The 12,684-nt window shown below is 54.9% G+C and overlaps 1 protein-coding gene across 4 annotated transcripts in view; it reads right to left on the minus strand.

The window, feature by feature from the left end:
- Positions 1-214: 214 nt before the first annotated feature.
- ST3GAL4 (ST3 beta-galactoside alpha-2,3-sialyltransferase 4) overlaps positions 215-12,684 on the minus strand; it is a 34,146-nt gene continuing 21,676 nt past the window's right edge. For 3 of the 4 annotated variants that reach the window (XM_057750386.1, XM_057750388.1, XM_057750384.1), the window contains exons 2-11: positions 7,778-7,850; positions 7,388-7,472; positions 6,885-6,965; positions 6,589-6,686; positions 6,336-6,396; positions 5,803-5,898; positions 5,517-5,706; positions 4,694-4,837; positions 1,147-1,290; positions 215-881 (exon numbers count right to left, since the gene is read on the minus strand). In XM_057750386.1, the coding sequence (XP_057606369.1) occupies positions 795-881; positions 1,147-1,290; positions 4,694-4,837; positions 5,517-5,706; positions 5,803-5,898; positions 6,336-6,396; positions 6,589-6,686; positions 6,885-6,965; positions 7,388-7,472; positions 7,778-7,793 (1,002 nt within the window). In that variant the 5' untranslated portion in view covers positions 7,794-7,850 and the 3' untranslated portion in view covers positions 215-794. The remainder of the gene's footprint in view (positions 882-1,146; positions 1,291-4,693; positions 4,838-5,516; positions 5,707-5,802; positions 5,899-6,335; positions 6,397-6,588; positions 6,687-6,884; positions 6,966-7,387; positions 7,473-7,777; positions 7,851-12,684) is intronic. The other variant, XM_057750385.1, reaches the window with a different exon arrangement.

The following is a 12,684-nucleotide window of genomic DNA, read 5'->3' on the forward strand; positions in this document are numbered from 1 at the left end:
TTGCTTGCCTGCTACCCCAGCTAACAGTGCATGATTTGGCAGCAACCAAGCACTATACTCAGTAAATAATTATTTCCTGCGTGATCCTGGCCCGCTCCGGGTCCCAGTGGGTCTTGAACAAGCCTGTCCACTGCCGGGAGAGGGGCCCACTGCTGTGGCCCACGACCCATCCGTGTCTTCTTCAACCTGAAAGGACACAGGGTATCACAGCTGCTTCTGTTTTAGGAAAAATAGTTTAATGTCTGAAACCCCTTTTAGGTCCCCTCCTCCATGGAACCCCTGTGCCAGTGCTCTTCCCATGCCTGCTGGGAGGGAGCAGCCCTTCTCTGGAGGGCACCACCCACTCTGGGCACCGCCCACTCCAGATGCCTTACCCTCCTGGGAGGACTTCTCTGGGTTTAGGCTGTAGTGGGTCCATCACTTTTGTTTGTGTAAAAAGTGAGCAGAACACTGTAATATGCCCCCTTTTCTGGATGCCATGGGGCCAGCCCACAGCACGTTCCTACCCCTTAATTAAATAGCCCATTAAATAATCTCCTGGCACAGAGAGGGGATGCCATGGCAACAAGACTCTGCACCTTGACCGGGCTCCTGCTGCCCCAGGGCCTCCACCTTGACTCGATCTGGCCTCTACCAGAGCAGCCAGGGGCACGGCCTCGCCTCAGACCTGGCCTCCTCCCCACACAGGGGAGGGTGAGTCCAAGCGGGTCATGCTGGTACCAGGCACCCCCATAGCCGTGGGTGGGGGCCGCTCAGCCGGGTGAGCAGACGGACGGGTACGGCTCCTGCCCAAGTCAGAAGTAAGTGAGGTTCTTGACCGCTCCGATCTCCAGCATCCGCTTGATGGCCAGGGCCTCTTGGGAGACATTGTGGCCTGACCACTGTGGAGACAGCCAAGGAAGCAAACTGAGGAACCCCTAGGCAGCTCGCTGGCCATCCCCGTGACCCCACACCCCGGGGGCTCCATTCGCTGTGCCAGCTCTCAGAAGGAAGACGGAATACAGAGAACACCGGCCTGGGAGTCCAGACGCCTTGGTTCCAGTTCTGACTCTGTGCGTGGCCTCATGGTGAGCCAGCTCCGGGCCTCTGGCACCACCCTCCCTCACTCAGTGTCCCCCCACCCGTTCAACAGCAGGGACCACTTACCACCATGGACTTGAGCGTGATATACTCATAGTAGTGAATGGACTGCTTCTTGTGGTGGGCATCTGGGTAGCCGAAGCCAGCAATATGCACCAGGTCACAGAGGTGGAGGGCCAGGGTGATGGCCAACAGCCCCGTGGTAGGCTTCTGGGGGACAAGGCGTGGGGCAGGTATTAGAGGGAGCCTGTTTCTTTCAGCACCTCTAGGCCAGCACTCTGCAAGAGAATCTTCTCGTATCATGGAAATATTCTTCACCTGTGCTGTCCTTTACAGCAGCCACGAGCCACATAGGGCTCACACAGCTGAGGAACTGAACTTTTTATTTTATTCAAAGTTAATTAAAATTTAAATTTAAATAGCCACATGTGGGGAATTCCCTGGCGGTCCAGGGGTTAGGTCTCCGCACTCTCACTGCCAAGGGCCTGGGTTCGGTCCCTGGTCGGGGAACTAAGACCCCGTGAGCTGTGGCTCGTGGCTCCCATACTGCAAACCACAGCTCAACACATCTGGGGAGGGCTTGTGCCCTGGGGACGATGACGGCAATCAGGATGACAGAAATGACCACGATAATAATAACATCTGTGACTTTCTCAGCACGTGATCTGTGCCAGACGCGACGCTAAGTATCTTACTCCGAACGTCATCTCATCCAGTCCTCACAAAAACACTCGGAGGTAGAGACTATCATTAGCCCCATTTTCCAGATGAGGAACTGAGGCTTACAACTGTTAAACAAGTCACCCAAGAACTGGAAAGATTCTGCTCTCCATCTTAGAGAACCTCACCTCTTCTGGAAGCCCCGAGGCTCCCACGCTTCCAGGCTGTGTTCCCTTCCTGAGGGCAGGCTCTCCCTCCTGTAAAGTGGGGACAGCAGGACCCCCCCAGCCCCCACTGTATGGGCTGCTATGAGGACCTCACTTTCTCCGCCCCCGACTCATCCCCTGGGATGGCCCACCTGACATTCTAATCGCACAAACGGCCTTCCTCATCCGGGATGCCCGCCTTCCTGACCCATCAGCCAGCTACTCCCCAGACCTCCTGAGAATGCCTGAGGCCAGGTGTTCCCCAGCATCGCTTTCTGAGCTTTCCTATTCTCTCATCAGTCACTTCCTGCCCCGGCCTTCCGTTTCAGCCCTGTTGCTTTTACCACCAGTGTGTTATCTCATCCAGTTCAGGCCTCTGCCAAACCATGCATGTAGCACCTTGTAGCAAACTCTCCTCTCCTCTGTATGCCTGTAATTGTTAAACATAGTACCATCCACCCAGCTGTGCTAGAAACCTAGAATTGTCATAAATTTCTCAATTTCACCTGAAAATAAGTGCTGTAGCAGGAGAATTCTAAGATGACCCCAATGACCCTTGCCCTTGAGAGTAAGTGTAACCTATGACTATGATGACATATATTACATTGTGTTATATTGCTTCATTTTGCACAGTGGACTGTAAGATAGATAGTCCTGGTGGGCTTGACCTAATCTCATGAGCTTTGACATCTGGGTCTAGAGATTAGCAGGGGAGGAAGTGAGAGATGTGAAGCACATGAAGGATTTATCATGCGTTCCTGGCCTGAAGATGGAGGGGCCAGACAGCAAGGTATGCGGGCAGCTCTTACGGGCTGAGGGTACCACCCCTAAGCTGAAAACCAGCCAGGAAATGGGGACCTTGGTCCTGCAACCACAAGAAACCAAATACTTTCAACAACACGAATGAACTTGGAAGCAAACTTCCCCCTCTGAGCCTCCAGACAAGCACGCAGCCCGGCTGCCAACTTGATTTCAGCCTTGTATACCCTAAGCAGAGAATCCAGCCATGCTGTGCTGGCCATCTGACCTCCGGAACTATGAGCCAACACATGGGTGTTGTTTTAAGCCTCTAAACTGTGGTAATTTTTTAGGCAGTGACAGGAAACTAACACAGATAGCAAGTCCATCCCTTCCTCTCCCCTTCCTCCTGCCAGGAGCTGGCTTCTGGTCCTAATCTGCTTCCCCCTCCAGCCTTCCCACTCAGGGGCATAAAACTCCTCCTTGCTGCCCCCCACCCAACTCCATGTGTGCTAGAACTCAGTGCCAGGGGCATTGTTTGGTCTTGCTGAATCAAATACCTTCCCCCAATTCTCTGCTCAGTGGGCCCCATGACCTCTTAAGGCCCAACTCCAGTCCCACCTCTTCCGGTGGTTCCACCTCCAGATAGCCCCAAGCAGAGGGCGGATGCCCCTCCTACCCCAGGCTACAACCTGCGCGTTTATTCTGCTAGGCCCAGTTTCCTAAGCATGAGAGCAGGTCTTACTCCCCCCGCATGCATGCAGACTCGGGGCCTGGCACTGCACAGTCACAAAAGCAGGCATGCATCATAGGAAGCTGAATCCTTGCAGACGGTAAAGAATAAAACCATGGGGAGTTCCTGGTGGCCTAGTGGTCAGGAGTCCAGGCTTTCACTGCCATGGCCCGAATTCAGTCCCTGGTTGGGGAACTGAGATCCCACAAGCCGAGCAGTGTAGCCACCCCTCCCCCTCCCCACCCCAAAAAATCATTCATTCAAAACTTGGCAAATATTTATTGAGTATTCACAGTATGCCAATCTCCATGAGAAGCACATTACCTAATTATCTTTTAAAATTCTAGAATGGCTTTAAAAGGTCAGGACTAATATTTTCCCCATCACACAGATAAGAAAACCAAGGCTCTGAGTGGTTTACTGGCCCAAGGCCATACAGCAAGTGGCACCACGCATCCTGTCTACATCTGATCATTACTTCTGTCTCCGACCCCACACAGCCTCTCTGAGGGCTCAAAGACAAGGTGCAAGTACCTGCTTGGGAAGCTACCTGGGGTGTCCGCTGGCCAAAGACCACTAGGGCCCTGAGAGCCGAAACCAAAACCATAACTTGCAAATTGTACCCTGACTCCCCAGAGTGCCACACTCCTACCAAACCACGATACACAGGACCAGCTGCAACTTCACATTCCTTTAACTCCTTTAGACCAATCTGTTCCGAGATCGATCACTGATAGTGATCAAACAATAACTGCAGGGCTCGGGCTGGGCTCGTGTTCGAAAGATAAGAATTCCCTGGCAATCCAGCAGTTAGGACCCTGCACTCTCACTGCCAAGGGTACAGGTTCAATCCCTGGTCGGGAACTAACATCCCACAAACTGTGCGGCACAGCAAAAAAAAATAAAAAAGACTACTGACTGTCCCAGCAGATCCCCAGTGCACAAATTTTGATCAGCACCTGCCAAAACTATCCTTTCCCTGTAGCCCCCAAGCCCTAAAAACACCTTCCCTGACTCTGCTTTGGAGATGCCCCGGGGTATCTCAAGAGTGTGTGCCTTCCCCTCTTGCTTTAAGAGCCAGAATACCTGCCTCCGATTACAGGTGTGTGCCTGGGGGCTGTGTGTTATGTTACCCAGATGCAAGCTGCAGTCTCTGCTATTGTTTCCCCCTCGCCTGGGGTCCTCCATGTCTTCCTGAGCCTCTAGGAAGTCCCGCCCACTTACCACCCAGAGCCCCAACCCTCTGGCTTCCTGTCTGTCTGCAGCCCATCATCACCTGCTTAATCTTGTGTGGCTGCTGTATGGGCAGGCTCAGCAGTTTGTCAGCTGCAATCTCCATGAAGAAGGGGTTGAGAACCCGAATCTGTTTGGGGTCGACGTCCCAGATGAGGGGAGGCTGTTTCCAGAAGCCCTTTCGCACCTAGGTAGGTGGGGATGGGAGGGAGAGAGGGGAGTGAGTCAAAACCTGTTTCTCGAGTCCAGCGCAGGGGGGTGGGGCGGGGGGGTCCTCCAGGGGACAGGGTCCATGTGTTGATGGCACAGGCCTCGGGAGTGTGGGGTAAGGGGAGGCTCACACCAGAGTGGGAGGGGGTGGAGGACAGGAGCAGGGAGAGGAGAGCAGGACATCCCCCAGGGGAGGCCAGGATGGTGTGTAGAGTATGGGGTCCAACCATTGCCCACTTCCAAGGATGTTCATGCAGCTAGCTGGGCTAGCCAAACACTTAGCAAAAAATGGACAGTTGGACAGTTCAGCAGTCAACCAGATGGCAAAGAGACAGTGGACATTCTGAGGTCCACCTAGAAGGACAGAGCTCTCGACTGTTCCAACCTGCCTCTGGGAGATGACTACCGACTGGTCCCTCTGCTCCCAGGCTTCTCACTGGCAAACATATTTTGGCAGCTTTCCTGTCCCAAGCAGCCTCAAGCTTGGAGTGCCCTTGGCTGCTGCTGCCTGACTCCTGCAGTAGAACCCCAAGCTCATGCCTTCCCCTCCCTGGCTCCTGAGGACCGCGGGGCACACGTGATGGAGCAGGAGGGAGTGGCCCAGGCGGCATCCCTATCCCGGACAGCAACCTCTCCCCACCAGTCTCCCCACTTACTCGCTTCTTGTCGCTCAGGATGCTCTCAATCCAGTGGAAGTCCATGGCCTTGAAAGCTACCATGACGAGGAGTGTGTCTGGGTTGTCCTCCACTTTGGGGTTGAAGTGGGCGGATTCAGGGTAGAAGAGACGCATGGTAGTCTTGGAGCCCACGTCCTGCTCGTAGCCAGCCACCGGGGCGCTGTTTAACCTGGGAGGCAGGGAAGAGGATGCCCGTCACCTAGAGCCCCATGGGGTCTGTTTACCATTGACCCCAAACGGAAGAGGGAAGGGAAGTCATACAGACCTGATGACCATGTCGTACTTGTTGATGGCCTCTCCCAGCGAGCTGTTGCGCAGCCGATGCCCGTTCCCCACGACCACACAGCGGCGGCACTTGAGGCTGTCACGGGAACAGGGTGGTGAGACCCAGAAGCAGCCCCTGCTTCACTCTCCTGCCCCCAGTCTGCCCAGGCCCCCTCAGCCCCTGGTCCCCATGCACATCTCCAAGGAGCCCTGCTTCTGCTCACGCTGACTCTGCAGCCCTGGGATTCCAAGGAGAAGAAACTGAGCAGAGCACGGGAGAGAGAGCAGGACAGGAGAGAAGATGTCTGGGAAGTACCTAGAAAAAATCCCATTTCAGGGCCCCCGACTACTGCCCAGGCTGGTCTATTACCACGGCAGTACCCTCAGCAGCCTCTGCCCACTCTAGCAGCCGGATGCCCAGGCTCAGCTGCCGTGGGGACTGGCGTACTCGCCTCCCCTGGAGACAGGCAGGCTCACTGGCAGGTGCTGGACCATGACTGTTTCACACTGGGGCAGGAAGGAGTGTCTCCTTACCTCTGGATGCTCTCTGGAATGGAGTAGCTGGTGATGGCTAGCACCCGGAGGAGCAGGTCTTCTACAAAAGAACCGGAATGGAAGGGGCTGATCACTACAGCTAGCTCTCCAAAGGCTGCCAACCCTCCCTCCCCTGACCCCAGTGTCTGGGCCTGGCTGAGACCTTGGGCGCTGGGGCTGTAGACAGCAAAGAACAAGACGCAGTGTGGCCAAGGTAAGCCCACTGTTCCCACCCCACCGGCTGGGTACTTACCACTCCCCTTGGTCCCGTAGGGCAACTCGTAGGCAGATGGCGTCTTGACCCAGAAATAATCCTTAAGCTGCAGGAAGACGGGCTGTTCTCGGGAGTAGCTGCACCAAGGTGGCAGGGTGAGGATGAGAAAGGGATTACTCTTGATGCCAGAAACGGGGTCAGGCCACTGACTAATGTTATGTGTACACGGCCAAGGCCTCTCCCTCCCTCACCGGCTTCACCTGACCCACGTCCACCAGCACAGTTCCCTCCATCTAGCCGGCACCCAGGCCCACCCCTCATCCTCACATACTTACTTGCCAAAGAGCTTGGAAGCCATCCTCTCTGCCTCACCCTGGAGGCATGGCTCCTTCTTCCCTGGGATGGGAAAATAAAAACTGGAGACAGAAAAGGAGAGGAGGCAGGAGCTCCAGTCAGACCTCCTGGGCCCAGGGGCCAGCATCCCAGGCAGCCCCCACCTCCTCCCAGGGCACAAAGGCCCCAAGGCCCTGGAAAGCGACTCACAGGCTGGAATCATGTCAGCCCAACTCCCACTTGGAGACCAAATCATTGCGAACCCAGCTCTTCCTTCTCCTGAATTCCTTGGGTGAGGGACCCGAGAAGTCATCCTAGACACCACCCCTCCAAACCCGCCAGCTCCCCTCACAGAAGGATTCTGTGCTAGTAGTGTGAGGGAGAGGCCATGCCCTGGCTTTCTGAACCCCTCTGTCCCATCCACTAGGACCCCACCCCGTGATGCTTCATCCCTGAGTCCCGTTCCTGAGAAGGACCCACAGAAGGACATGAAAGGTGGACTCACAGCTCAGTGTACCTGTCTTCTCGGGAGATGGAATACCACACCATGACGACCAGGACCAGAGCCAGCATGGCCAGGAGCTTCCAGCCTGAAGGGCGAATGCACAGGAGAGCTGGAGGCAGACACTGGCAGGCACAGCCCCAGGCCACCTCCTCATCTGCCCCATGTGGGGCCCCTGCAACCCCAGCTCAAAGCAGGCCCTCGCCTGGCCATAGTCCTCTGGCTTGGGGCTTGGACCTGAGTGTTTCTGCTGTCCTTCAAGATGAAGGGTGCGTGGGGGGCCTGGCTCCATGTCTGTCCCTCCATACCCCCCGGGGGGTTCCAGGATGATGCTCAAGACTGCTTCTGGGGAGCCCACCCCTCGGGGTGGGGGAGCTCTTGGCAGATACTCACGGGACTTGCTGATCATGTTTCTCAGGTGCCAGGGTTCCTGGGGAGAGCTGTCATCCCTGCTGCCTCGGGCCACCTAGAAGGTGGGAGTCACAGGTGTCTGTCGGCGCCACAAGCACTCACCAAGTCGCTGGAGCAGGGCACACCCACAACCTGCCTCTTCCCGCCTCCAGAAAACACAAAGCTGCTTCCAGGGCGGCCACCCAGGGAGCAGCTCTTCTAACCCTGGACGTCTCCCTAACCCCTCAAAGGCAGCATCAGCGGTCCAGGTGGGTCCTGGGCCCCGGAAAGGGAAACCAAGTCCCACCCCTCACAAACTGAGTCTGAGGCCAGATCGGCCTACCCCAGCTTCCCCGGCATGGCGCCCCTCACTTTGCCCTCTATCTCACTTTGACCTCACAAGGGCCAGCTCCAGGAAGCAAATGGTACCTCCACCCATTTTCTGCATGAAATTTAAGCTAACTGTACAAGGGCATGATTCACATTTTACACAACTGAAGGTTATCTTTTCTCCACATCCAAGGCATTCCCTTGGTTCTGGCCACCGTCCACAACTCTATCATCAATCTCCCACTATTCCACCCAAATAGATCTGCTCAGGCCAAACCCTGGGGTGAGGGTGGGGCCACCAGATGGTCCACGAAGCCTCCTGCAACACTTCTAGACTCTGGCTGAGCGCAGTGTCCAAGCCCTCACCACCCAGGTGCATGGGGGAAATTCAGTGCAGGCTGTGTGAATAGGAGCACGGGGAGTGAGAAGGGTCTGGTTGGTCACAGAGGAGACAGGAGACCCTTTCGGGTAAGGACAGGGCTGTGGGAGGGGTGAGTTGTACATGCATATAAACAGAGGTTCCTCCGATCACAAACCCAGCTGAGGGCCGTGCTTCTGAGTTCCCGGGAAGAAATGTCTACAGCTTCCACAGCCACACAACGAGGCCTGGGACGCAGAGTGCCAGTTTTTCCTCTCCATGATGTCTTCCCCAGTAATCTGGGTCATAGGAATCACATAGGCCACATACTAAACACAGATTCCAGGGCCCTTTCCTGGGGCTGCTTCGGTCACCTGGGCGTGGGACCTGGGATGGGCATTTTCACAAGCAGCTCATGTGATGCTTTTTAATTAATTAATTAATTAATTTATTGGCTGCATCGGTTCTTCGTTGACTATGCACGGGCTTTCTCTAGTTGCGGCGACCGGGGGCTACTTTTCATTGTGGTGCACAGGTTTCTCATTGCGGTGGCTTCTCTTGTTGTGGAGCACGGGCTCTAGGCACACGGACTTCAGTAGTTGTGGCTCGTGGGCTCTAGAGCACAGGCTCAGTAGTTGTAGCACACAGGCTTAGCTGCTTCTCGGCATGCGGGATCTTCCCGGACCAGGGATTGAACCCGTGTTTCCTGCATTGGCAGGCAAATTATTAACCACTGAGCCACCAGGCAAGCCCCCATGCGATGTTTTTGATGAATCAGGAAAGGGAGGGAAGCCCTAGTGCTTGTGCTTTCCTGGGGATAAATGAAAAACCTCAAACTTTCTCAGTGGTTGGGGGACCGCATCTAGATAAGGTCTGGTTTTTGTTAGCAGCCGTAAATCAATTATCCTGAATACTGTCCTATTATGGAGTTGACGCTCTGCTCCCAGGGGCACTCCCCAGGCTCCACCCTGAGTCCACAAATACCCAAGACTGAGAGTGTTGAGGGGGAAGAGAAAGCCAGGTGGGGGGAGGGGAGAGGGGTGGAGACCAGAGCCAGATGTTCTCAGTAGGGTCAGGAGGGCCCATGTCTGAATCCCAGTGGGGATGGGGGATGGTCCTGCCCAGTAAAGAAAAGTTCTAGAGTTGTAATCAGCAGACCCCAGTGAAAGTCAAGACGGATTGCTTTCCCAGGGATGGCTGCCTTCCCGACCTACCCATGGCAATTGCCAAGTCATGCCCTACCACCTCATCCCCTTCACACGTTTCTGATCTGTAATTCGTTTCGTTACTTGCTCTCTGTGAGGGTAGGAATCGGGTCTATTTATTCGCAGCTTGAGCCCCAGCATCTAGCACGCTGCCTGACACACAGCCAGTTCTCAGCAAGTACAGAATGAATAACACGTTGGGTTATGCTGGGGGAGTCACTCTTCCCTCTCTAACCCTCGGTTTCTTCAGCTGTAACACTGGGAAGTTGGTCTAATACATGCTTGTGACTCAAATATATTTATCAGATCAAGAGCCCGAGCCTCACCAGGGACCGTATTAGAAATGTGCAACCTCAGGCCCCTCCGGATGCACAGATCAGAACCTGCATTTGCGTAAGATCCCTTGATGACTCACATGCACCTTCAAGCTCAAGAAGCACTTGTCAAGATGGATGTCCTTGACCTTGGCTGAACAGGAGGATTGCAGTACCTGAGCCCCATACCTGGGGAATGGGGATTCTGACTTAACTGGTGTGGCCCACCACTGGAATGTGTTCAAGCACCCTGGGGCAATTCTAACCCAGCCAAGGTTGAGAATCACTGGTCTGGATAATGGTGAAAGCAGGCTTCTCAATCTTGGATGTGTACATTCTGACTCAGTGGGTGTTATGGGTCCACATTCTAACCAGCTCCCAGATGGTGCCCTGCTGCTAGGCTGGGACCACACTTTTTTTTTTTTTTTTGGCACACGGGCTTAGTTGCTCCGCGGCACGTGGGATCTTCCTGGAGCTGGGATCGAACCCGTGACCTCTGCATTGGCAGGCTGATTCTTAACCACTGCGCCACCTAGGAAGCCCCTGGGACCACACTTTGAGCTGCATAGCTCTAAACTAGATCCTTCAGGCTCTCACGTTTCTTTACATTATGAACTGCATCCTCTCCTGCCCTCCATGCTCTCAGTCCTCCTTTCTGACCAGGATTCAGTCCATCGCACCCCATCTCCCTTTATCAGTAGGTCACAGCGCTGGGTGCACAAGGCAGTCACCTGAGAAGCTGAAGCATTTACTGACGTCTAGGCCCCACTTTCCGAGAGTCTTATTTAATTGGTTGGGGGTGAGGCCCAGGCATTGGCCGGTTAAAAACCAACCAAACAAACAAAACCCTCACCTTTCTTGTGATTCTAGCATGCAGCCAAGATGGAGAACACTCCGGGGAGTGTATTCCGCGGTAACTGAAAGTCAAGGACTCAGCTATCCTTGATGGAAGAGACCTTTGGTGGTTGAAGGTGATCGTTCCTGAGCAACAAGACAACTACTCTTTTTTGACCTCTTCCCCAGTAAAGTTCTGCACTTTTTCCCAAACCTGTGCTGGTCTTGTGCTAAACAGACTGGCTCGTCCTGGGGTCTGCTCTGAGAGACCCCCAGGGATGTCATCCGCCTATCCCCTCCCCTGGCTGGCCAAGCCAAGAGGATAGCTCAGCCCCCAGGATTCCAGGAGCATGGGCTTCCTGGGCCGCTGCTGTCTCAGGACAACTGGGAGCCTTCTCCCAGCAGCTGTCCCACACATCCCTGAGCCCCTGGGGACACCAGGCCAGGAGAAAAGTCACAGCAGGGTACCTGGGCAGGAGAACAGGAATCTGATCCACTCGTGTCCAAGGTGCAGCAACCTCTGCCTGCCACCAGCTGCCCAGGAGACCGGCTCACCTGACCCGCTAGGTAAAGCTGACCCCAAGGCAGGAAGGCCGTGTGCCCTCCTGGTACTCTGCTAAGAACCATGGTGTCCCCGGTTGCAACGAGGCTGCTGAGCCCGGCCCCAGACTCGCCAAAGGGCAAAACTGGAGGATGGGGGGGAGGAACTGAGGCCTCCTGCTGCCTGGCACTCCCAGCCTCACACAGCAAGTACAGGTACCCGCTGTACCAAGAAGAACAGAACCGGGCATAACCCACGGGCATGGCATGACGCCAGGCCCCTCCAAGCCCTCGGGCCCATCAAAGGGCTGTGGCTTAATGTTCCTGGGGAGGGGGATGGGAAAACCAGTGGGGCAGAAACATAGGCTCCGTTCTTACTGGTTCAGAGACTCCAAGAGAGTCACATAATCAATGTCGCTGTCCCTCGGTGCTGCGGGGAAAACCCGGTGCTGGCTGCCTGCCACCTCTAGACTCACTTGCCACTCCTGCTCCCTCCTAACCCCTCCACCTGGACACTGGGTCCCCGCCCACCTTTCCAGCATTGTTCCCAACCGGCGACCCCCCTCTGCCTTGCTGCTTCCACCTCTCCCCACTCCTGCACTCCCTTTGACTCAGAAACATACTCAAGTCTCCCTGTACCTAAAACGAAACAAACTTCCTCTCTGGCTCTGTCTCCTCCTCAAGCTACCTCGGCATCTCTGCCTGGAGCTCCAGTGGTCAAGTGCCTTAATCTGTGCTACATCCTCACTTCCCATTCAACCCTCTGCCCCTACCCCACCCCCGATCCCCACCCTTGTTTTTATGCTGAAATTGCTCTTGCCGAAGCCTTCAGTGGCCTCCTAATTGGCAAACCTGAGAAAAGTCTATTTTCACTCCTCCTCGTACTCCGAAGCCTTTGCTACCATCAGCTGATGCCTCCCTGGCTCCTAGGTCAAGACTCTTTCCAGGTTTCCTCTGTGCTGGCTCCAGCTCCACTTCCTTTAAGTGCTGGCATTCTCCAGGGAGCTGCCCTTGAACCTCTACTCTTCCTCTGCTCGTTTTCACAGGCCAGGTTCATTCATTTTCAGAGGCTTAACTGCTACTCAAACCCTGATGATTCAAGCTCTTTTTCAGCTCTGTAATTTCTCTCCCAGATCCCATCCCAATATTTCTAATTTTCTACTGCACACCCGCTCTGGATAATCTTAAATTCTTCATATGAAACACGTCCAAGACTGGACCTACATCTCCCCGCTCCCCCCACAAAGACCCCACACTCTCATCAGCTCATCTGCCCAACATCTTCCTCGCCTTCACGCCATCCCTACTACACACTATCCATTCTACCCC

Source organism: Hippopotamus amphibius, chromosome 9, assembly GCF_030028045.1.
Source record: "Hippopotamus amphibius kiboko isolate mHipAmp2 chromosome 9, mHipAmp2.hap2, whole genome shotgun sequence".
Taxonomy (NCBI): Eukaryota; Metazoa; Chordata; class Mammalia; order Artiodactyla; family Hippopotamidae; genus Hippopotamus; species Hippopotamus amphibius.